This window comes from Scyliorhinus canicula, chromosome 2 (genome assembly GCF_902713615.1).
Source record: "Scyliorhinus canicula chromosome 2, sScyCan1.1, whole genome shotgun sequence".
NCBI classification, from domain to species: domain Eukaryota; kingdom Metazoa; phylum Chordata; class Chondrichthyes; order Carcharhiniformes; family Scyliorhinidae; genus Scyliorhinus; species Scyliorhinus canicula.
The window spans coordinates 73,863,531-73,888,297 of NC_052147.1; the positions used below are offsets into that span (position 1 = coordinate 73,863,531).

Consider the following 24,767-nt stretch of genomic DNA (forward strand, 5'->3'; position numbering starts at 1 on the left):
GCCGATCTGATTAAAGTGAACTGCAAAATTAGGTTAAGAGATAGGTCAATAGAAATGTAGTGGCAGATATTTAAAGCCATATTTCAGAATACATTCCCAGGGGAGAACCCATCATCTGTTGTTAATTTAGAAAGTTAAAGATGGGCCCCAATTCATTTTTTTCCAATTAAGGGGCAATTTAGCGTGGCCAGTCCACCGACCCTGCACATCTTTGGGTTGCGAGGGCGAAACCCACGCAAACACGGCGAGAATGTGCAAACTCCACATGGATAGTGACCAGAGCCGGGATCGAACTTGGGACCTTCGGCGCTGTGAGGCAGCAGTGTTAACCACTGCGCCACCATGCTGCCCTAGATAGTATCAATCTTAAAGAAAAAGCACAGAATTGCACAAAGATGAGTGGCAGGTCAGAAGATTGGACAGAATATAAAAACAACAAAGAATGACTAAAAGATTAACAAGGAGGCAAAAATTAGAAAACAAGGGAAAGCTAGCTAGAAATATAAAAAGATAGTAAGACTTTTGATACAATTTAAAAAAAAAGTTAACAAACTTGAGCGCTGGTCCTATCGGAAGAGAGTCTGGGAAATTAACAATGGCAGATGAATTGAACAGTTATTTTGCATCGGTCTTCACTAGAAAGGATACAAGTAACATCCCCTGAAAATGCTGTAAACCAGGGAATGGAAGGAAGGGAGGAACTTAAGAAAATTACAATCACCAGAGAAGTGGTACTGAGAAAATTGACTGACAAGTCCCTGGGTTTCAATGGGCTTCATCATAGGATCGTAAAAAAGTGGCGAGTGAGACTACTGATGCGGTGGTTCTAATTTTCCAAAATTTACTGCATTCGGGGAAGGTTCCATTTTATTGGAAAATAGCAAATGCAACTTCTTTACTCTAAAAAGGGAGACACAAAGCAGGAAACTCCAGGATCTCTCTTAGGGAGGTTATATCAAGATACTTAGATAAATTCAAGGTAATTAGGAAGAATCAACATAGTTTTGAGAGAGGAAAATCATGTTTAACCAATTTATTCGAGTTCATTGAAGGAGTTGCAAGTTCTGTGGATCAATTGGAACTGGTGGATGTTCAGAACACATTTGGTAAGGCACCACATCAAAGATTATTGCAGAAAATGAAAGCTCATGGTGCAGTGGGTAACATATTGGCATGGGTGGAAGATTGGCTAGCTAACAGGAAACAGAATAGGCTTAATTGGGTCATTTTCTGGTTGGCAAGATGTAATAAGTAGTGTGCCATGGTAATCAGTGGTGGGGCCTCAACTAAATGACTTGAATAAAGAAACTGAAAATGAGGTTGCTAAATTTGCTGATGACTCAAATAGGTAGGAAAGTATGCTGTGAAGACACAAAGAGGCTACAGATGGATATAGATAGGCTAAGTAAGCGGACAAAGATCTGGCATTGGTGCACAAAGTGGGAGAATGCAAAGTTGTCCATTTTGGCAGGAAGAATAAAAGGCAAGCAAATTATCTAAAACGTGAGAGATTACAGAGCTCTGAGATGCGGAGGGATTTGGATGTCCCAGTGCAGGCTAGTATGCAGGTACAGCAAGTTATTAGGAAAGCTAATAGAATGTTTCTATTTATTGCAAGGGGAATTGAATACAAAAGTAGAGATGTTATGCTTATGTTACAGGGCGTTGGTGAGACATCTGGGAGTACTGTGGCATTAGTCCCCTTATTTAAGGAGGGATGAATGGTTGGCAGAAATCCTGAGGTGGTTTACTAGACTAATACAGGAATAGGTGGGTTGTCTTACGAGGAAAGGTTGGACAGGCTAGGCTTGTATCCACTGGAGTTTAGAAGAGTAAGGAGGTGACTTGATTGAAACCAAGATCCTGAGGGGTTTTGACATGGTAGATAAGGAAAGGATGTTTCCTCTTGTGGGAGAATCTAGAACTAAGGGAGTCACTGTTTGAAAATAAGAGGTCGGCCATTTTGTTCTCGGAGGGTTGAGTCTTTGGAATTCACTTCCTCAAAAGACAGTGGAAGCAGGGCTTTTCAATTATCAAGGGGGGAAAGTTTAGGCAGGAATGTGGAGTTGGGGATACAATCAGATCAGCCATGATTTTACTGCATGGCGGATAAAATTTGAGGGGCTCAAGAGCCTACTCCTGCTGCTAATTCCTATGTTTGTAATAGAGTGGTGAAGTGGATAATGCTGTCATTCAGTCAGTTCCTTTTCTAGTTCTCTAGTAATCAAATGAGAATGAGATGGTGTCGGAGAAGGGAGGGGTGGTTAAAGAAAAGGATTAAACAAGTTTAAAAGACAGGGGTAAGAAAGGATTAATTTTACTTTTATAGTCACTGAGGTTTGCAGCATCTGCTCTACTTTCACTGTAGGGAACCATACTTTCAGTTTGCTGACATTTATGAAATTGTGGAATGCAGAGTTCCAAGTGTGCATATACAAAACTTAGCACCAAACTGTTCAACAGCTTCGCTGTAAATTGTAATTGTTGAAAAGAGGGAAGAAAACAGTTAGCTGTTTTTAATCATTAGATTGTAATTGACGGGCACCACAGTGACGCAGTGGTTAGCACTGCAGCCTATGCACTGAGGACCAGGGTTCGATCCCAGCCCCGGGTCATTGTTTGTGTGCAGTTTGCATATCTCCCAGTGTCTCGTGGGTTTCACCCCACAACCCAAGAGATATGCAGGTTCGGTGGATTGGCCACGTTAAATTGCCCCTTAATTGGAAGAAAATAATTGGGTACTCTAAAATAGATTGTAATTGACTTTTTATTTTAAACTTTAAAAGCATTTTTCTCACATGATTGTGTACAAACCACCTGTACTGCAAGGCACATATCACCCACACAAATACCTAAAGGCACCATGCAAGAATGAGATCTCTTGCTGGACCATTGGATTTCTAAGTTTTCTATATTTTGCAGACTGGGGCTCAAGGTAAACTCGCACTGGTATATCCTATCAAAACCCCCCACCCCGGATTTGTATCCCCGTTTGCTTGTTCAGAAATCAACGAGAAAGGGGTTGGAGAGAATAGAAACAGATAGAAATCTCCTTGCCACCTCAACACGGTCGTACTGCAACTATAATTAGATAACCAAGTATATCTTTATAAAATATGGAAGCAAAAAGTAAAATACCTGCATTGTTTCCTGAACTTTACGCCTTTTGCTTGGAAAACTCTGAAGAGAAGAAGAGAAAGTTTTTTGCTTTAAGTTCTATTTCCCATAAGGAGACACACAATTTTAGTTTGTGACAATCTAGGATTAACGATCAAGAAGTTTCAAAATCTGAAGCATACTAGTTAAACACTATAGCAGCTAAAATTCTTAACTCCATTAAAAAAAGTGAAATGATATGAAATCACAGAATTGTTATGGTGCAGAAGAGGCCATTTGGCCCATCGATTCTGCATCGGCTCTCCAAACGATCATCAGGACTTACTGCCATTCCATCCAAAGCATTTTTCAATTCTTAAAAAAAACCCTCAACTTGCCAGTAAAATTAATGATGATATTTTCCATCCCCATCATACAATGAAGAGGGTTTCACAATTCCAAAGATCCTGACCAAAATTATATTTGTGTAAAATCAATATAATTAAATGTCTTTCATGGAGTGCATACTCGTAGCATGATATTTAAAGTACATGCAGGGTGGTAAGATTTTGACCGGTTCAAATAACTAATTAATGGAATATCTGAACCAGTCAAAAATCTCATAATTCTCTAGCTGATCACAGAAAAAGTACTCAGCAAACATCACTAAACTAATCTAAGTTATCATTTTACTTTTCAAGTTACTGTTTGGAAATCAGGAAGCAGAATAAAACTGACCAAATTGCTTGTTTAATTTTATGGTGGTCTTGGAGTGGCTATGTTGTTTCTTTACAAATTTAATACAGGGCTGGGCGGCACGGTAGTGCAGTGGTTAGCACTGCTGCCTCACGACGCTGAGGACCGGGTTCGATCCCAGCCCCAAGTCACTGTCCATGTGGAGTTTGCACAATCTCTGTGTCTGCGTGAGTCTCACTCCAAAGATGTACAAAGTAGGTGAATTGGCCACGCTAAATTGCCCCTTAATTGGAAAAAAAAAAATTGGGTACTCTCAAAATTTTTTTTTACATTTAATATAGAGCAAAGAGGACATGGAATTTCTGAAATATGTACACAAGAACTTTTGTGATCAATATGTCTCCAGCTCAACGGGGCAGGAAGCAGTGCTGAATCTAGTTCTCAGGATAAAATAGAATATGTTTCAATGGCTGAACATTTGTGGAACAGTGGTCAAAATATTATCAGCTTTATAATAATAATTTATTAGGGACAAAGAAAAATCAAGCAAAGGTATTTCATTTGACAAGGATTAACTTTGAGTTGATAAATAAAGTGCTTTTCACGTTCATCTATATTTTACTTGCTTTAATTTTGGAGTGGCAGAATAATTGCAAATAAAAATTAATAGAAATATAGGGATAAGTATTTTTTGGATTGGCACGCTGTACTGGTGGAATACCACAGGGTTCAGTGCTGGAGCCTCAATTATTTACAATTTATATCAATGACTTTGAGCGACCAAATGTATATTTGCCACATTTGTCAATGACACCAGGTTAGTTAGAGAAGTAAGTTGTCAAGGGATATAAATAAATTGAATGGGCAAAATTTGGTAGATGGATTAGCAAGTAGGAAATGTGAACTTGTCGGCTTTGTCAGGAAGATTAGGAAAGCGGTATGTTATTTACATGAAGAAACATTGCAGAACCCGGTGGTACAGATAGATCTGAGTGGCCTGGTACATGAATACCAAAAGTTATTATGCAGGTATAGCAAGTGATTAAAAAGGCAATATACACCAACATTCCATTTGTAAAGGGAATGAATAAGAAATGTTTGGAAGTTTTACTGCAACGCCGGGCCTTGGTAAAAGCACATCTATTGTACTCTGTACAGTTTTGTTCTCATTATTTGAAAAAAGGAAAAAATTGCATCCGAAGCAGTTCAGAGAAGGTGCACTTGGTTCGTCCCTGGGACAAAGGACTTATCCTATGAAGAAAGATTGAACAGATTGGGCCTAGACTGGAACGAGGAGATATAGTTGAAAAGTAAGAAGGAGATGAGACATCAGAGGATTGTTGGTCTGTGGAACTCTCTTCCCCAGAGAGCAATGGAGGCTGTCATTGGATGTATTCAAGGCTAGGTAGATTTGGGGGGGTTAACAGGAAGGTGGAATTGAGATCTCAGCCATATCAGCTTATTATTTTATCAAACAGCAGAGCAGGTTCAAAGGGCTGAATGGCCTACTCCAGCACTTAAGTCCTATGTTCCTATATATAGTGACAAAACAGAAAAGGAAGAAGTTAGGTTTTCTTCCTTTTTATTAGGATATAGGGCACCATGGCAGAAATACTGGTGGAAGCCAAATCCATAGGAACATTTGAAAGGGAAGTTTTGTCATTTTCAGAAGAATTTGCATTTTCTTTGAGAAATTCAAAAGAATTAAGTGGATATCTCTTTCAGAGAGCCCGCACAAGTGTCATGGACCCCATGTCTTTCACTGCTGCAAAATTCTATAAGCTTACAATTGGATTTAACAAGAATGTACCCTAGGTAATGAGGTTAATAAACCTACCACATGTTGAAAATATTCTGGAGAAAGGCCTTCCAAATGAAGAATTCTATCCTCTAGCCTCTTAATCCTTTGATAAATGTCAATTGGAACTGGACCACCTATAAATAAATGTGTACAAAAAAATGATTTCCATTGTTTGATAGGTACTTAACAAATACTAAAAATGTTTCATACAAGTTTTCAAGTTTGGACCTATGATGATATTCAAAGTTGAATTCCTGGAACAGCACTCTACGAGCATCAAATCCTATCATTTACAGGGAGCCACTACTGAATTAAAAATTTGGTACAACACCATCTGCAGTCTAGAATGAGAATCCCTAAGGGTATGTTGCTTACCTGGTGCCAGGGTAAGGAATATTTCATAGTGACTGGAGAGGGGCTAAATCTAGTTGCCTTGCTCCATGTTGGAATAAACGGCAGAAGTAGGAACAGGCAGAAGATCCTGCTGAGTGTATTAGAAAGCAGATATCAAGGCTAATAATCTCTTGATTATTGCCCAAGGTGCAAATTGTCATAGGAGCAAACAGGTCAGGAAAAATAGACATGGCAAAGGGCTGGTGTGGGAAAGAGGGATTTTCCATGTGTTAGGATACTGGATGGGAATCCAAAGCACAGGAGTTGGAACACTGACTAATAGGTATATTATTTTATGAAAACAAATTTTAATTTAAAAACAGAATTAACCACATTAGCAAAAAAGAAATAGCTTTACAGCTAAGTTACAAGTTTTTAAGTAAAAGGAAAAACTTTAACTTTCTCCCTACACCTGCCAATTAAGAAAACCAATATAGTTTAAATGAAATGAAAATGACTTGTCACAAGTAAGCTTCAAATGAAGTTACTGTGAAAAGCCCCTAAATACCAGTTATAAATAAATACCAGTTTTAAATAAAGTTAAAAATCAGGTTTATTTGCTTTTTTCTGTGCAGAGCCCTTGGAGAGAACCTTTCAGGAGCAAACTGAAAGGCATTTATTAGCAGACTAAAATCCTATGGAAAACTGAAACTACAGACCGACCTGGATCCCCCCTTTAATTACATCATCTCTAACCAAAGCAGAAGATATTCTACTGTTTCCTTCCACAAGATGTCCCATGATCTGGTTAGCCAGGACCAAATAAAATATCTCTCATAAATTATCTACACCCCAGGGACCTCCAAACCAAAACAATATTCGATTAGCCACCTATCTGTAAACAAGTAAATGCTTCTCGAATCTATTAGCAGAACACTCCCTTTGCAAAAATCAAGGGTTACCTCACTATGACCACCCCTTAAATCACAGATTTAGCAGATATACTGGCCTTTTACATCTTAAAATCCTTTTTTCAATAACATCGCTATAATAAACATAAAATATAGCAAGTTCTTGCATTCATCACATGGTACACTGGCACCATTTCTGGGACAGCAAAGTGCTGCACAAATGGGATAGACTCTTATTCTAGCATAAGGGGTAATAAGAAGGTAGCAAGGCCTTAAAATAGTAAGACGGGGTAAAGGATTGACAAGAAACATAAGCAGTCCCAATGTAAATGAAACATGGCAGGAGAGTATAGGAAGGAATAAAGTAAGGAGATTGATGGCAAGAAAACATAATTATAGAACAGGTGTTTAAAAAGATGATTGAACATAAAGCAAAAGAAAAATTATTTTAAAAAAAAGTTAAAATGTCTATACATCAATGCATAGTGTCTATAATAAAACAGGAGAGTTAGAGACAATGATACGTTGGGTGGACCCAGTCATAGTAGGGTTTACTGAGATACTACTATAGAAAAATTAGGGCTGGCTGGGGATTAAATATTTCAGGGTATATCATATTTAGAAAAGATAGAGTGGGAAAAAGGAGAGCTGGACGAGCTGTATTATTCTGGATAATATAACGGACAAAAAATAAAGGTATGCAACGTGGAGGAAAAAATACGGAGACAAATTAGGGAATTGAGTAACAAACATATAATAAAATCACGGGGGATTTCAACTATCCTGATCTAAATTGGAAAAAAGGGATCAGTAAGGAGGATAAGGGAATGGAGTTCCTACAATGTGTACAGAGGACTTCTTTACTTTTTTCTTCTTCCACAGAATGTGACTGTTGCTGGCAAGGCCAGCAATTGTTGCTCATCCCGAATTGCCCTCCTAATCCAATATGTAAAAAGCCCAACAGAGGAAGATTCTCCATTAGATCTAGTAATGGGGAATAAACCAAAACAGATAAAAGAGCAGTAGGGAAACATCTAAAAAATTGTTAGTCGAGAAAAGTTTTTCCCTTTTGAAATCTACGCTGACTTTTCATTAGTATATTTTTTGTTTCTAGGTGTCTTTATTATTTTTCCTATCACCAGTGCTAAGCAGACTGGTCTATCATTCCCTGGGCATGTTCTGTTCTCCTTCTTAAACATAGGAATGACATTAAGTATCTGCTAGTCCTCTGCCACTACATCTTTTTCTAATGAATTATTAAATGTGTGTAGTTATTCACAGTTCGAGAAGTGAGATGTGGTGTCCCACAAGGATTAGTGCTGGCAGCACTGCTGTTCATAACTTACAACAGAAATTTTGATTTTGGAATTAAAAACACAATTTATACATTTGCAGACACCAAATTGGGTGGGTGCTAATAAATATGAGGACGACTGCAATGAGTTACAGGAGAACATTAATAAACATGAAAAATGGACAAATAATTGGCAAATGAATTTCAATGCAGATAAATCATGAAAAGGATTGATGGGAGTCATAAAATTCCCTACAGTGCAGAAGAAGGCCATTCTGCCCATTGAGTCTGCACCGACTCAAACAGCACCCCACCTGGGATCAAACCTATCCCTGTAATCCCATCTAGGGGCAATTTATCATGGCCAATCCACCTAACTCTCACATCTTGGACTGTGGGAGGAAACCGGAGCACTCAGAGGAAACCCACGCAGACAATGAGAGAATGTACAAACTCCACACAGATAGTCACCCAAGACTGGAATTGAACCCTGGTCCCTGTCGTTGTGAGGCAGCAGAGCTAATCGTTGAGGCAGCAGTGCTAACCACTGTGCCACCATGCCCTCATGGTGCATCTACCCTCACAAACTTAATTGGTAAAATGAATTGAGTACTCCTAAATTTGAAAAAAAAAGGACTGCAGGTGTTCAAAAAGGCAACTCACCCCCACCTTCTGAAGGGCAACTAGGGATGGGGAATAAATGCTGGCCTAACAAGTGAAGCCCACATCCCGTAAATGAATAAAAAAGCGCTGATGGTCGATTGATGCTCTTACTGATGGGACCATCATCTGAGACCCTGACCGCTGCTAAATGGGACAGAAGGGAACTATGCTGCCCACAAAAATAGTTTTGCATTCTGGATGACAAAGATGATGTTCTTCTACAATTCTTGGCATCTACTGAATAAGGCCTACGACTGCCAGGGAAACTGCAAGCTGGTCTGGAAACAAGTGGCTCCCCCAGATGATGATGTAAAACAGTGAGTGCAATGGTCATATTCTGTTTTGGCTTCAAATAAAACTTCTCAAAGTGGAAAATTAAATTAAAATTCATGGGAATGTTTGAGAACCTAACGGACAACTGCCTGTGCGCACTTCTCTCAACAGGAAGTTCTTATAAGCCAATCAGTCAAGTCAGATACATGTGCAAGCACTGCATTTAAAGATATGCAGTGATGGTGGTCAAGCATTTAGTTAACATCTTCGGAGTTACGGTCAGGGTACAGTGCTATATCGAGGTGGCTGCTGCTCTGCAAATAGAAATGGAGCTATTCTTGAGAGCACACTAACTGGTGATGCAAAAACAGGCCTCCCTCAAGTTGATTGTGGCCAGCTATATTCCTGAAGATGGTCCGAATGACGTGAATCTTCAGTTTTTCTGTATAAAGGAATCAATTCACTACTTAAAGACTGAGAATGGGATGGAATCCAGCTTGATTTGGCTGAGACCATTATCATATATTGTACAATTTGTGTGGTCTTGATAACCACAAATATTGTCTACTCTAAATGCCAGTAAGTTAATCAAAGGTCATTCAAGTAATTGCACTGGACTACTTTACACAACAGAAGAACGTAGTATGAAATCACATGTGGCAGTCCCTGTGATCATACACCATGCCAAAAAATTGTGGTAACCTTCTTTGAGCTTTCAACTGTCAAAACGGAGGGCAGCACGGTGGCACAGTGGGTTAGCCCTGCAGCCTCACGGCGCCGAGGTCCCAGGTTCGATCCCGGCTCTGGATCACTGTCTGTGTGGAGTTTATACATTCTCCCCGTGTTTGCGTGGGTTTTGCCCCCACAGCCCAAAGATGTTCAGGCTAGGTGGATTGCCCCTTAATTGGAAAAAATGAGTTGGGTACTCTAAATTTATAAAAAAAAAGAAACTCTCAAAACAGCTACAAATACTTCATGAGTTGCAAAAATGGATATTACTGCTGGAAAATATGGAATGACGGGGCAGAGTTTAATGAACCCCCTGCCAGAGGTGCGTTGGGTTGAGGGAGGCCCGTTTGATCGTGTGGGAGGGTGCAGATATGGAACCCTGGCACCTCCTTTGATTAAGTGGTGTGGGAAGACTCAACAACGGGCTTTCTTCCTAGACAGGGTAATGAATGCATAACCCAAGGGCCTCATCGTGCCAAATTGATATTCAACCAGTGACGGGCGGGGTTATCGCCACGTTGAGGAGGCGATCAACAAGTAGACCCGGGACCCGATTGAGGGATCCAAAATTGGGAATGGATGCGTCTGCTGAGAAACAACTCATGCTCTTTCCTCTGACCCCTCCCTGAACTAGTGACGCCCAAGTGTAGTATCAGTAGCAGCAAGCTCGCCAGGTAGTGTTGCAGTAATGGAGAGCCTCCGATTGGCCAGCACTTCAGAGGGGCAGGATTTCTATCCTACTGGGGAAAGTCCTGAAATGAAGGATTTCTGTTGAGCCAGGAGCCCCAGTAGCATGGTCCCCGCTGATAATTAGGGAATCTATTCTCTCTGGGCTTCTGGTCAGCAGGGATACTACCAGTTTTGCTGGCGGACAGTGGGGCCACTCACTGCTGTCATTAAATTCCACCCCAGGTCTAACCCTGCACAGCAGCCACACAGAACAATACTGGTACGGAATAGGTTTTGTGATGGTGGAATTGCTGGAATTGTCTTTAAATCGGTCACATCTCTCCAACTTGTTCAGTTTGAAGAAAGATCACGGGCGGAATCCCCCCCCCCCCCAACGCCGGGTGGGAAAATCGCCGGGACGCGCGCGGGTCCGGCCACGCCACCCCGGCACATGATTCTCACACACACCCCCCCCCCAAAACCGGCGTGGCGAAATTTACGGCTGGCCGCTGGGAGAATCGCCGCTTGCCGTTTGTAATGGGCGAGCGCCGATCCTCCGGCACAGATGGGCCGAGCGGCCTGCCCAATACGACGGGTTCCCACAGGCGCCGTCCACACCTGTTTGCTGCCGGTGGGAACAGCGTGGGAACGCTGGGGGGGGGGGGGGGGGGGGGGGGAAGAGACTCTCTGAAGGAGGAACTCCTTTCCTCCGCCGCCCCGCAAGATCCATCCGACATTTCTTGTGAGGCGGCCGCGGGGAGGACGGCAACCGCGCATGCGCAGTTTGGCACTAGCCAACCTGCGCGTGCGACGTCATTTACACGGCGCCAAGGCCCGGTGCATGTAAATGACGCGGCGCCGCTCCTTTCCCCCCCCGGGGGTGGGAGAATAGGGGGTGAGGAGTGGCCTCCGACGCCAGAGTGAAACACTCCAGTTTTCACTCCGGCGTCGGGACTTAGTCTCCCGATGGGAGAATTTTGCCCCCTGCTTCTCTCTCCGTGAATGCTGCCAGACCTCCTGTGTTTTTGCATACAAATGAGAAGCAGAGGTATGCAATTCGGCCCTTGAGCCTGCTCTGGCATTTATTTATTCTCACTGGAATGAAGGAGGTGATAGACGTCTACAAAATTAAGAGTGGCAGACAGAGTGGCTAGTCAGAGACTATTTCCCAGGGTAGAGGGGTCAATTACTAGAGGGGGTATAGGTTTAAGGTGTAAGGGGTAAGGTTTAGAGGAGATGTACAAGGTAAGTTTTTTTTATACAAAGGGTAGTGGGTGCCTGGAACCCGCTGCCGGAGGAGGTGGTGGAAGCAGGGACGATAGTGACGTTTAAGGGGCATCTTGACAAATACATGAATAGGATGAGAATAGAGGGATACGAACCCCGGAAGTGTAGAAGATTTTAGTTTAGATGGGCAGCATGGTCGGCACAGGCTTGGAGGGCCGAAGGGCCTGTTTCTGTGCTGTACTTTTCTTTGTTCTTCAATAAGATCTAATAATACTAATCTTTATTAGGTGTCACAAGTAGGCTTACATTAAATAAAATTTAAAAATAATCTTTATTGTCACAAGTAGGCTTACATTAACACTGCAATGAAGTTACTGTGAAAAGTCCTTTGTTGCCACATTCCGGCGCCCGTCCGGGTACACGAGGGGAAGAATTTAGAATTCTCAGCTGGTACGGGAATTGAACCCACACTGCTGGTCTTGTTCTGCATCACAAACCAGCCAACACTGCAATGAAGTTACTGTGAAAATCTAGGCATCTATTTCTAGCTCTTACATTTTCTACACTTTTGTTGCAATCTCTTCCTTCTACAGTATGGTATCTAACAGATTTTCCCTCTTTCGCAATTCTGGTGAAGAGCCAAATGGACTCAAAACGTTAACTCTGTTCTCTCAACCCTACAGATGCTGCCAGAACTGCTGGGTTTTTCCAGCATTCTCGGTTTGTTTCAGATTCTAGCATCCGTAGGATTTTGCTTTTTATAGTTGAGGTCCCAGTACTGATCCCTGCGGCACGCCACTTGTTACATCTTGCCAACCTGAAGACAACCCATTTATGTTTACTCTGCTTCCCGTTTGCCAGTCAATCCTCTAACCATTTCTATCCCATGCCAATATGCTACTCCCTATACCATGAGATTTTATTTACTGCAATAACTCCTGATGTGGCAGTTCATCAAATGCCTTTTGGAAATCTAAGTACAGTACATCCACTGGCTATATTTAATCCACAGTATTTACTACTTCCTCAAAGAACTCCCAATACGTTGGATAAACTGTGATTTTCCCTTCAAAAAACTATGTGGACTCTGCCTGCTTACCTTCAACTTATCCAAGTGCCCTGCTATAGCTTCTATAATAAAATCTTCAAAACAATCTTCAAACTTTTCCCTGTTTAAAATCAACATTTCATCCACATACTCAACTGAAATCACCTTGCCTCACAAAGATGGTTATATTTAAAAATCTGCAGCTACAGTATTATGGGAAGCTACAAAGATGCAGCCAAACTAGCCAACTGAATAAGGTGTCGACTTATCCTATATATTAAAAGAGTTTGAAGATATTCCTTGACCAGGGATAAAGGCTATTCACTGAATGACCCACGGGCAGTCTTAGCTGCAGCATAATAAAATAATCGCTTATTGACAGAAGTAGGCTTCAATGAAGTTACTGTGAAAAGCCTTGAGGCTTATAACCTCTTTCTAAAAAAAAAATAGAGTGCCCAATTTTGTTTTCCAATAAAGGGGCAATTTAGCATGGCCAATCCACCTACACTGCACATCTTTTTGGGTTGTTGGGGCCAGATCCACGCAGACATGGAGAGAATGTGCAAACTCCACACGGACAGTGACCTAGGGCCAGGATCGAACCCGGGTCCTTAGCGCCGTGAGGCAGCTGTGCTAACCATTGCACCACCGTACCTAAGCTTATACACTTTATGATGAAAGAAAAATCAACATTTCATCCACATACTCAACTGAAATCACCTTGCCTCACAAAGATGGTTATATTTAAAAATCTAACAAACTGAAGTTATGGACAAGTTCTACATACATATCCCGTTCATTCCAATGATAGCAGACAGTACCAGAAGGTGAGGCTGGTCTGGAGGCAGACATACAGGGAAGGCAGTGCCGAAAACAGGCACTGGCGAATCAACGATCCAGAGGACAAGAACAAACCTCCAGATGCCAGACATGCAATGCCAGAGACATCTGAGGATGTCCTGAGAAATGGTCACCGAGATACGCCAGATTGTTCAGTAATTTGTCTGCGTGGGTTTCACTCCCACAACCAAAGATGTCCAGGGTAGGTGAATTGGCCACGCGAAATTGCCCCTTGATTGGAAAAAAAATATTTGGGTATTCAAAATTTATAAAAAAAGATTGTTCAGTAATTTACTTTCCTACACTCATCAGTGCAGCAACCTGGCCACGATATCCTGTTTGAACAGGAGGCTCTTTTGCCAGTGGCATATATGGGAAATACGTGCAATTTTACTGCAGGGAAAACTCAAGAGATAAAGTGGTGCACCAGTCAGCTTAGAACATGGGGAGTGAATACCCATATCTCTAATTTATCAATAGAGGAAGTGTTATCTTCAAGTTATGCTAATCTTTGTCTAATTATATTTGAATGCTCAACAAAAACATACATTTTGTGCTAGTATAGTGACAACGTGAACAAGACAATATTAAATTATTTAAATTAAAGAACTATTACATTGCAGGGTGAAAATGAATTAAAGTTGTCATAGTCAACACAGTCGCACAATGGTTAGCACTGCTGTCTCACAACACCAATGACCTAGGTTCAATTCTGATATCGGGTGACGGTGTAGAATTTCCACATTCTTCTGCATGGGTTTCCTCCCACAGTCCAAAGGTGTGCAGGTTAGGTGGGTTGATCATGCTAAATTGTTCCCAAGTGTCCAACGGTTGGGTAGAGTGCTATTTTAAAGGTTCGGTGCAGACTCAATGGGCCGAATGGCCACCTTCTGCACTGTTGGGATTCTACGATTCTAGTCCCAGAGGACCATAGGTTGCTCTCTCCTTTGAGACTGGTGGTGGTTTTGATAACAGTGCTAAAATGACCAATCAAATACTACCCTTGCAACTTACACACCATATGAATTTAAGATTTTAAAGTGAACTTTTTAGAAATTAGAAATTATTCCTTCATGGACGTGAGCAACACAATGGCACAATGGTTAGCACTGCTGCCTCACAGCACCACCAGTCTCAAAGGAGAGAGCAACCTACGGTCCTCTGGGACTAGAATCGTAGAAGTCTGACAGTGCAGAAGGTGGCCATTCGGCCCGTTGAGTCTGCACCGAACCTTTAAAATAGCACCCTACCTAGGCCCAATCCCCTGTTCCATTCCGGCCTCAGGTGATTGTGGAGTTTGCACGTTCTCCCGAGGGAGTGAATGTTTCTTCTGGGTGCACCGGTTTCCTCCCACAGTCCAAAGATCTGTAGGTTAGGTGGGTTACAGGGATAGAGCTGAGGAGTGGGCCTTGGTAGGGTGCTCCTTCAGACAGCTCATGCCGGCCCGATGGGCTGAATGGCCTTCTTCTGCACAGTAGAGATTCTATTGATTGTCACGAGCTAGGCCAGCATATATTGCCCATCCCCAATTGCTCTTCAGAAGACGCTAGTGAGCCATCTGCATGAATTACCACAGTCCATGTAGTAGAGGTACACCTACAGTACTGTTTGAAAGGGAATCTATACCTGTTGGAAACTTCAAGTGGCTTTCCATATTTTGAAGCCTCTCTTCGATAGCAGGGTTACCACAACTTTGTGTCATAGTTTTAGGTTTCTGTAGAGGTGCCACTGCACCTTCAGTCCTTGTCTGAGGCCCGTATGTATTCACAACTCTTGAAACTGCAATAAAAATGGTTTGGGAAAATATAAGTAATGTGTACAGATCTTTTTCCTCGATTACTATAAAAGGGTGAGTTTTACAATGCAGCAAATACTTAAATAATTCACGAGGAGCACTTCAAAATGCATTCAAAACTCAACAGTAATCATCCTCAGACTGCAATGTTACATCATTATTTGTGAAGTAATGTTCTTTCTGAATCCTCAGAAGCACAGCTAACTGCTTATCCTTACGTTTTAGGGCTCTAGGCCTCATAGAAAAATAATGCAGAATTATTGGTTCAGTAGCCTCATTGCAATTTTTAGGATGATATTTGCTTTAGTATCTGTAATGTGATTAAGAAATAAGGGAAGGATTAAAAAAAAAAAAGGTCTGGTCAATATTTATTTTGGATGCTCAATTACCGAAAAGAATTGTTTAATTCTGATATCGAAGCAAAAACATATGTTAATCTAACAATCAGTGGAGAAAGTGCCAGACTGAAATGAAAGGATTCTTTGAATACATGGTCATCTGGTATGGTTATGGTATGGGGCTAGCAACCCAGTTGTAGAAATTCAACATGTGGACTTATGTCCACGGGAAAGGTGGTGGGGCAACTGCACAGGGCCAGCGGGCAATATATGAATATGGGGAAGAAAGCCAGCAGGGTACTTGCGCATCAGGTGAGGTGGCTGTCGGGAAATTGGTTGGATAAGATGACTGGGGTTTGGTGGTAACGGAGCCAGAGGAAGCGAATGGGGTATTTGAGGCTTTTTACCGGAAATTGTACAGCTTGGAGCCTCCAGTGGGAGTTGAGGTAGTTCTTGGATGGGCTGGAGTATGGTGAGGGTGGCGGATGCAAAGGTGCAGGGACCCCGATTGGGCTGAGGGAGGTAATTGATGCTGATGGGGAAGGCCCCAGGTCCGGATTGGTTCCCAGCAGAGTTCTACAAAAGGTTTGGGTTGGAGCTAGTCCCCTGTTAGTTGAGATGTATTATGAGTCGATGGAGAGCTCCGCAGCTCCCCCCAAAGCTGTCTCAGGCCTCGATATCATTTATTTTAAAAGAAAGACAAGAACCCGGAGCAGTGTGGGACGTACTGCCTGATTTCACTGTTAAATGTAGATGTGAAGCTGTAGGCATACCTTTTATATGACTTTTGAAACCAGGGTGTGGCGTGAAGACTGCATCTGTTCTCGCACAGCTGTTTTCTGGTTAAACACAGATTTGTTTGACTGAGATCAATCATAAAAAGTCAAAATGGCAAAAAAATACTTTAAGGAAAATGAAAATTGACACAAAACAAAATCCACTAATTCAAACCTACTACTTGGCAAGAGAGAATCGAGCAAACAGACTAACTTAACACAAATTAACATTTAACCCATGCCATTTTTGTCTCCTTGTGCATTTTTAAAAGTGCAACATCGATGTAGCTTTCATTGAAACTAACCTTGGTTACAATTAATAACATTGCAGAATTCACGGATGTTATTTTCATTGATCTCTGCCTGTTTTCTCTCCATGAATGCTAAAATTCTTCTTTCAATCTGAGACACGAACAATGGAAAATATTTTCACCTACTCAGGTTAAAATAAAACAATCGCCACAAAATTATATCAATGGACTTCATGGAAAACGTAATTAACTCTTACTTCATCTTTGCTTGCCTTTATCTGAACCAATTCGGTTTCAGTTTGGATATGGGGTTCACCTTGTCCTTCAGGCTTGTTTGGTGCATCATTTAGGAATATTTCTGATTTTAGATTAATTGTTTGATTTGAAATTTGTTTTTGACCATTAGTATTTGTTGAATTTGAACAATTATCAGGTGTTGTAGGTAGTTTCATCTCTCCTGTGTTTCTGGTCCCAGATGTGTCAGTTCTCATTGATAATTTCAACTTGTCTGAAACACACTAACAGTGAAACATTACTAAACTATTTGAACTAAGCAGTTGTAATTTGGTTAATGAAAATTAGCTGCAGTTTAAATTTCAGCAGTTAAAAGTAAAGTTTTTTTGTTCAGCTGGGATGTCTTGACATGTTAGAAGTTCATCACTACCAAGAAGGGTCTTCACAACAAGCTGAGAAATGCACCGAATTCCTGTTGCCCAATACGGACTGTACACATTCTTGCCCTACAAGAACTTAAGAATTCCAGGATAGTGCTACAGTTTGACCAGCCAGAACGAGCCAGCTTCACAGCTGAAATCACCAATATACTTTCTACTGCTTCAGTAGCCAGATCTCCCCGCCCAAAGGACACCGTTTTGTGCAGGTTTATCTGGAGCAGTGTGTGAAGTATACCAACCCTGGTAATGGGTTTGCTCCTCCAAGACTCATTAGTGAGCCGGATTAGCTATTTAAATCATTAACAATGCCCCACAATAGTGCGGATCCAATTGGCTCAAGGACAGGAATACCAAATTTGCCTGAGGATTGGCATTGTTCCATACTTTCATAGCCAAGGTGTGTCATATTGGAGTCACTGTAACTCCAAGAGACACTGCTCATCTTAACATTCTTCCCGTAGACATTCACAATAGACAACTGCCTTGAATGGGTTGAAGCCCGTGCTAGACAGACACAAAGTTAGCAAGAACCCCAGAGGCACAGTATGCTGAACACCACAACTCAAGATCTGACACCATTTGGCTATTGAATAGTAGAAGAAACAAATGTTCAGCAGCATCTTCTTATCTCTGGTTAACATGTACCAGAAACTTTTGTTCCAAATCTCAGGCTTTCATTCAATGAATATCTGTTTTCCAGCACTTTGATGATTAATTATATAACAATAGTCTTTATTGTCGCAAGTAGGCTTACATTAACACTGCAATGAAGTTACTGTGAAAAGCCCCTAGTCGCCACATTCGGCGTCTGTTTGGATACACTGAGGGAGAATGACCAAATTACCTGACAGCATGTATTTCGGGACTTGTGGGAGGAAACCGGAGCACCCAGAGGAAACCCACGCAGACACAGGGGAAATGTGCAGACTTCGCACAGACACTGACCCAAGCCGGGAATCAACAGTACTAACCACTGTGCTACCGTGCGGCCATGCTACCGTCACAAGCCTCTACTCCCAGCCTCAACACAGGAAGATCTCTGCACTCGCTCTCAGGTTTTACATTTTGCTTCTGCCCATCATCAATAATACCACTGCATCTCCAATTCCAATGGGGCCTTATGACCATCCCATTGTCAAAAACCACCACCTGCTCTGGCCTGTGTCGCAGGTATATGGCAGTAATACATTTCTTTAACTTCATTATTGTGGTTTAGTCATGTAACCTGCAGTGCTCAGTTTCACTTCATTTAATTATATAGAACACTTTTCTAAAAAAAAATTTAGACTTACCTGCAAATCAAGAATATGCTGTTGGAGCAAGTTGCTAAAGTGTGCTGGATTAAGGTGTTCTGGCAGACTCTGAAGCTTGCACAGATCAATAGTAATGTTTAGAACCTCATCTCCAACATTAAGCTTTAAGAAAAAAAAGTAATTAAACCTTAAAATCACTGTTTCCAACATCAGACTGCAACTGAATTATAAGTTGTGTAAATTGAGCTAACTAACCAGAGAATTAATTGGTCCCGACACAATTGTGATCATTTCAGTGTGTGAAAGCAATCATTTTACATTTCAATTTGCCAGCATTGATAGCACTATAAATGCTGATGTTGCTACAATTGTCTGGAGTTAGAGTGTTGTACTGAATTTCCATACAGGACTCAATGATTACTTTTGCATCTCCCATCCATAACAAATTGTGTTTACTGCAGCATTTCACAAAATTTCAACAATTCCTTCCCCTTTCTTTTCTGCAGGAGAGATGGTGGTGCTCATGGTACTGTGATTAGTGTTTTATATACACAATGCCTTTATTAAATGACGTACACTGGGGAATATTACAAACATTGCAGGTTACTTGTGAACATTAATATTTCTTTATAAATGATTTAGTTGTGGCAGTATCAATTGGTAGGTTAGCCTCATGTGGTATGCATGTTTGATGCAAAACAAGTCAATTTTTAGGTGTTATATTTTCACCTTTTAAATATATGCCTTAATTCTGCACTGCTTGCAGCTTAAATGCAATGGCAGAATCACATTATTAACTAATCTGTCTGATAGCTCTCATCACTTTACACCGGGTGACAACAGACCCCGTTATCTCTTTCTCTGCTAATAGCAGAAACAGACCCAACTGAATACTCCCAATTTTTAGATTTGAATTTTCCGGCCCTAGCGTGCCACCCAAATGTCTACTGACTTTGGATGGACCCAAAGATCCCGCCAGTGGAGGGGGGGGGGGGGGGGGGGGGGGGGAGAAATAAAGAGGAACATAGAACAGTACAGCACAGAACAGGCCCTTCGGCCCTCGATGTTGTGCCGAGCATTGTCCGAAACCAAGATCAAGCTATCCCACTCCCTGTCATTCTGGTGTGCTCCACGCGCCTATCCAATAACCGCTTGAAAGTTCCTAAAGTGTCCGACTCCACTATCACAGCAGGCAGTCCATTCCACACCCTAACCACTCTCTGAGTAAAGAACCTACCTCGGATATCCCTCCTATATCTCCCACCCTGAATCTTATAGTTATGCCCCCCTTATAACAGCTACATCCACCCGAGGAAATAGTCTCTGACTGTCTACTCTATCTATCCCCCTCATCATCTTATAAACCTCTATTAAGTCGCCTCTCATCCTCCTCCGCTTCAAAGAGAAAAGCAGTAGCTCCCTCAACCTTTCCTCATAAGACCTATCCTGCAAACCAGGCAGCATCCTGGTAAATCTCCTTTGCACCCTTTCCAATGCTTCCACATCCTTCCTATAATGAGGTGACCAGAACTGCACACAATACTCCAAATGTGGTCTCACCAGGGCCATGTACAGTTGCAGCATAACCCTGTGGCTCTTAAACTGTTAATAAATGCTAACACACTATAAGCCTTCTTCACAGCTCTATCCATTTGAGTGGCAATCTTCAGAGATCTGTGGACATGAACCCCAAGATCTCGCTGTTCCTCCACATTCCTCAGAACCCTGCCGTTGACCCTGTAATCCGCATTCAATTTTTTTCTACCAAAATGAATCACCTCGCACTTATCAGGGTTAAACTCCATCTGCCGTTTTTCGGCCCAGCTCTGCATCCTATCAATGTCTCTTTGCAGCCTACAACAGCCCTCCACCTCATCCACTACTCCACCAATCTTGGTGTCATCAGCAAATTTACTGACCCACCCTTCAGCCCCCTCCTCCAAGTCATTGATAAAAATCACAATAGCAGAGGACCCAGCACTGATCCCTGTGGTACACCGCTGGTAACTGGTCTCCAGTCTCAAAATTTTCCATCCACCACCACCCTCTGTCTTGTATGTGATAGCCAGTTACTTATCCAATTGGCCAAATTTCCCTCTATACCACACTTCCTTACTTTCTTCATGAGCCGACCATGGGGAACCTTATCAAACGCCTTACTAAAATCCATGTATACATCAACTGCTCTACCTTCATCTACACACTTAGTTACCTCCTCAAAGAATTCAATCAAATTTGAGAGGCAAGACTTACCCTTCACAAATCCGTGTTGACTATCCCGGATTAAGCTGCATCTTTCCAAATGGTCATAAATCCTATCCTTCAGGACCTTTTCCATTAACTTACCGACCACCGAAGTAAGACTAACTGGCCTATAATTATCAGGGTCATTCCTAGTCCCTTTCTTGAACAGAGGAACAACATTCGCCACTCTCCAGTCCTCGGGCACTATCCCCGTGGACAGTGAAGACCCAAAGATCACAACCAACGGCTCTGCAATCTCATCCCTTGCCTCCCAAAGAATCCTTGGATATATCCCATCTGGCCCAAGGGACTTGTCGACCCTCAGGTTTTTCAAAATTGCTTATATATCCTTTCTCAGAATATCTACCTCCTCCAGCCTACCCGCCTGTATCGCACTCTCATCCTCAAAAACATGGCCCCTCTCCTTGGTGAACACTGAAGGAAAGTATTCATTTAACGCCTCTCCAATTTCTTCTGACTCCATGCACAATATCCCACGACTGTCCTTGACCGGCCCGACCCTCATTCTGGTCATTCTTTTATTTCTCACATAAAAGAGTAAAAAGCCTTGGGGTTTTCCTTGATCCGACACGCCAAGGACTTCTCATGCCCCCTCCCAAGCTCTTTTTTTTTTAAAGCTCATTCCTTGCTACCTTGTAACCCTCAAGCGACCCATCCTTACATACTCTTCCTTTTTCCTCCAGTTGCAGAGGAGGAAGAGAGAAAGAGAGAGAGAGATTTGGATTTGGTTTATTGTCACGTGTACGGAGGTATAGTGAAAAGTATTTTTCTGTGAGCAGCTCAACCGGTCATTAAGTGCAGAAAATAAAATAAAAAGAAAAGAAATACATAATAGGGCAACACAAGGTATACAATGTAACTATATAAACACCGGCATTGGATGAAGCATACAGGATGTAGTGTTAATCAAGTCAGTCCATAAGAGAGTCGTTTAAGAGTCTGGGAACAGCGGGGAAGAAGCTGTTTTTGAGTCTGTTCGTGCATGTTCTCAGACTTTTGTATCTCCTGTCCTGCTCGATGGAAGAAGTTGGAAGAGTGAGTAAGCCAGGTGGGAGTGGCCTTTGATTTTGCTGCCCGCTTTCCCAAGGCAGCGGGAGGTGATGGACTGGGCAGTGTTCACGACTCTCTGAAGTTTCTTGCGGTCTTGGACCAAGCAGTTGTCATACCAGACTGTGATGCAGCCATCTTGCTGGCACTGAGGGGTAGATTGTTGACGCTGCAACACCCCACTAGGAAGGAAGGAAGGACGGACGCACAAACTGGTGCAGCATGCAAATAATGAAACAGCAGTGATGCCCAGACCACTCTGGAGGAGCCAACAGTTCGCGGCAGAGCAGGTTCAAGATAGGCTGCAATCTACTGCTTGCTGCACATCCTGGCAATCATGAGGAGCTAGCCTTTTGTCACCAGCTATATGCTGGGCAGCTCATGACGAGGAAGAGGAACAGGAAGCACCATGCATAGCCCTTCATGCCCAGCTATCGATAAAGTGATAAACAGAATGCAAAGCCAATATAATACAATTCCAACAGTCCTGTGACACTAATCTCAGTCCCCACTTGTCCACATTGCTAAAATATAATCCCCCACAAAATAAACATTCCAAAACAAAATTGTAAATCCAATCATTCCAAATTTCATACAAATGTCAACTACTCGCCCTTGTGCATTCCCTTACAACCTGTCTTCCATGTGCCTTAGCCTATCCTAGTGCTTCCACACAGTGCAATCCCAGCAGCTGGCTGCTGACTTTCAGTGCAGAAGGGCACAGATTTCCTTGGAGGATGACCTCGATCAGCTCTTGGCCAGACTGCATCATCTCTGCAAGGGTGGCAGCTGGAACGATGACCAGGCAAAAGAAAGGGCACTGATGGGAGTGGTAGAGGTGGAAGGACAAATGCTGTCTCCAGGCTCATGGCTTCACAGAGCCACGTTGGTCCCTGGGGATAGCATCTCAGCAATCCTAGTAAACTATTGGGGGACAGATTGCTGGACTGCTGGGAAACTTTCAAATTATAATCTACAGCAATGATTTTCTTTTTTAAATCTATTTTGATTCCAAATATTGCTGAAAACTCACAAAAGCATTTAAATATAATAATGTAATTTTTGTTTTGGCAAACTAAAAATAACAACCCCAAAACTCCCTAGCCCCAACCCCCCAACCCCCGTTGCTGGCCACGAACAGATCCTTGAAGAAGGCTATGAACAGCTTCCACCCGGAATCGAACCCTTCCTCCAACCCTCTAATGCATAATTAATCTTTCCAATTTCAGAAGCTCTGCTAAGTCCCTCAACTATACAGAGGCCCCAGATGGCACCGCCAACCTTCATCCAAGCAGGATTCGTCACTGGGCAATCAGAGAGGCAGCCAAAACATCGGCCTTCCTCTCCTCAAGAAGCTCCGGCAAGTCCGACACCCCAGAAACCGCCACCAATGAACACAGCTCCAGCCTGACTCCCATGATCTCTGGCCATGGTCCCAAAAAACGAGACTCAAAACTCTAACAACTTAGGACGAGACCAGAATTTATGCAAATGATTTGCCAGCCCCCTTAAACAACATTCACACTCATCCTCTACTCCAGGAAGGAACGCACTTATGAGCACTCTAGTCAAGTGAGTCTATGGACCACTTTAAATTGCACCAGGCACAGCCTGCCACAAGAAGAGGTGGAATTCACCCTATGCAAAATCTCACTCCATATCCCTTGCTCCAGCCCATTCCTCTTCCCACTTTCCCTTTACTTCTTCTAACAGCCTTCCCTGTCTCCAGCAACCACCCATATAGATCATATCTTCCATTCTCCCATCTCTTTTCGAGATAGCATTCTGTCCATCAGTGTAGGTCTTGATAACTGAGGGAACACAAGAGCTTTTCATGAACAAAGTCGTGCACCTGCAGATACTTCAACTCGCTCCCCCTCGAGAGTGGAGATTTCTCCATTATCTCCTCCAGTCCCACGAACCACAATCAAATCCCTGAACCTCTCAACCCTCTCCCAAATCTTGTACACTGTATCCATCCCTGACACTGCAAACCCATGGTTCCCACAGACTGCCGACAATAATGACAGGGCCCACAATCTAAAAGGCTGCCTAAATTGGTTCCAGATTCTTAAAGCAGCCACCACCACCGGGGCCGTTGAGAACCTGGCTGGAGAGAATGGAAGAGGCCATAGCCAATGCTTGCAGACGCGAACCTGCACAGGAGGCCTCCTCCATCTGCACCCATCCCGACTCCTCAAACCATCTTCCAATTTTCTCGATGTTCACTGTCCAGTAAGAGAAGATGAGATTTTCTAGTGCCAGCCCTCCCGAATGCCATCCCCTCTGCAGGAAGGCTCTTTGAATCCTGGAAGTCTTACCCGCCCACACAGGCTAAGATTAGCATGCCCACCTGCCAAGGATAGTGTGAGAGCATCCCACCTCGTCAAGTCCCCCCTTCATCCCTTCTACCAGACTGGCCACATTCAATGTATGCAACAAGGCCCAGTCAGGAGTCACCCGAATCCCTAAATATCTAAACTACGGCTTGGTCAGCTTGAACGGCAGCCTCCCCAACTCTGCCCATTCCCCAGGGGATTCACCAGGAAAGTCTTGATCACATTCAATTTGTACCCTGAGAAGGATCCAAACTTCCTCAGCACTCCATTATCCTTCCCACACAGAAGAGGGTCAAAAACATACAAAAACAGAATGTCCGCATAGAGGGACACCCAATGCTGGTTTACACCCCCCTCTCAATACCGCTCCACCCACCCGATGACAGCGGGATAGCCAAAAGCTTGATCGCCAGCGCAAACAACAACAGGGACAGCGGGCATTCCTGCTT

General features: G+C 42.7%; 1 protein-coding gene across 3 annotated transcripts in view; it reads right to left on the reverse strand.

Annotated features, from left to right (window-relative positions):
• The window catches only part of LOC119954945 (MAP3K12 binding inhibitory protein 1), a 35,762-nt gene that overhangs the window by 1,818 nt on the left and 9,177 nt on the right, over positions 1-24,767 (reverse strand). For 2 of the 3 annotated variants that reach the window (XM_038780686.1, XM_038780695.1), the window contains 7 exons: positions 18,707-18,829; positions 16,998-17,258; positions 16,795-16,891; positions 16,487-16,552; positions 15,207-15,359; positions 5,630-5,727; positions 3,139-3,180 (listed from right to left, as the gene is read on the reverse strand). In XM_038780686.1, coding sequence (XP_038636614.1) covers positions 3,139-3,180; positions 5,630-5,727; positions 15,207-15,359; positions 16,487-16,552; positions 16,795-16,891; positions 16,998-17,258; positions 18,707-18,829 — 840 coding nt within the window. The remainder of the gene's footprint in view (positions 1-3,138; positions 3,181-5,629; positions 5,728-15,206; positions 15,360-16,486; positions 16,553-16,794; positions 16,892-16,997; positions 17,259-18,706; positions 18,830-24,767) is intronic. The other variant, XM_038780704.1, reaches the window with a different exon arrangement.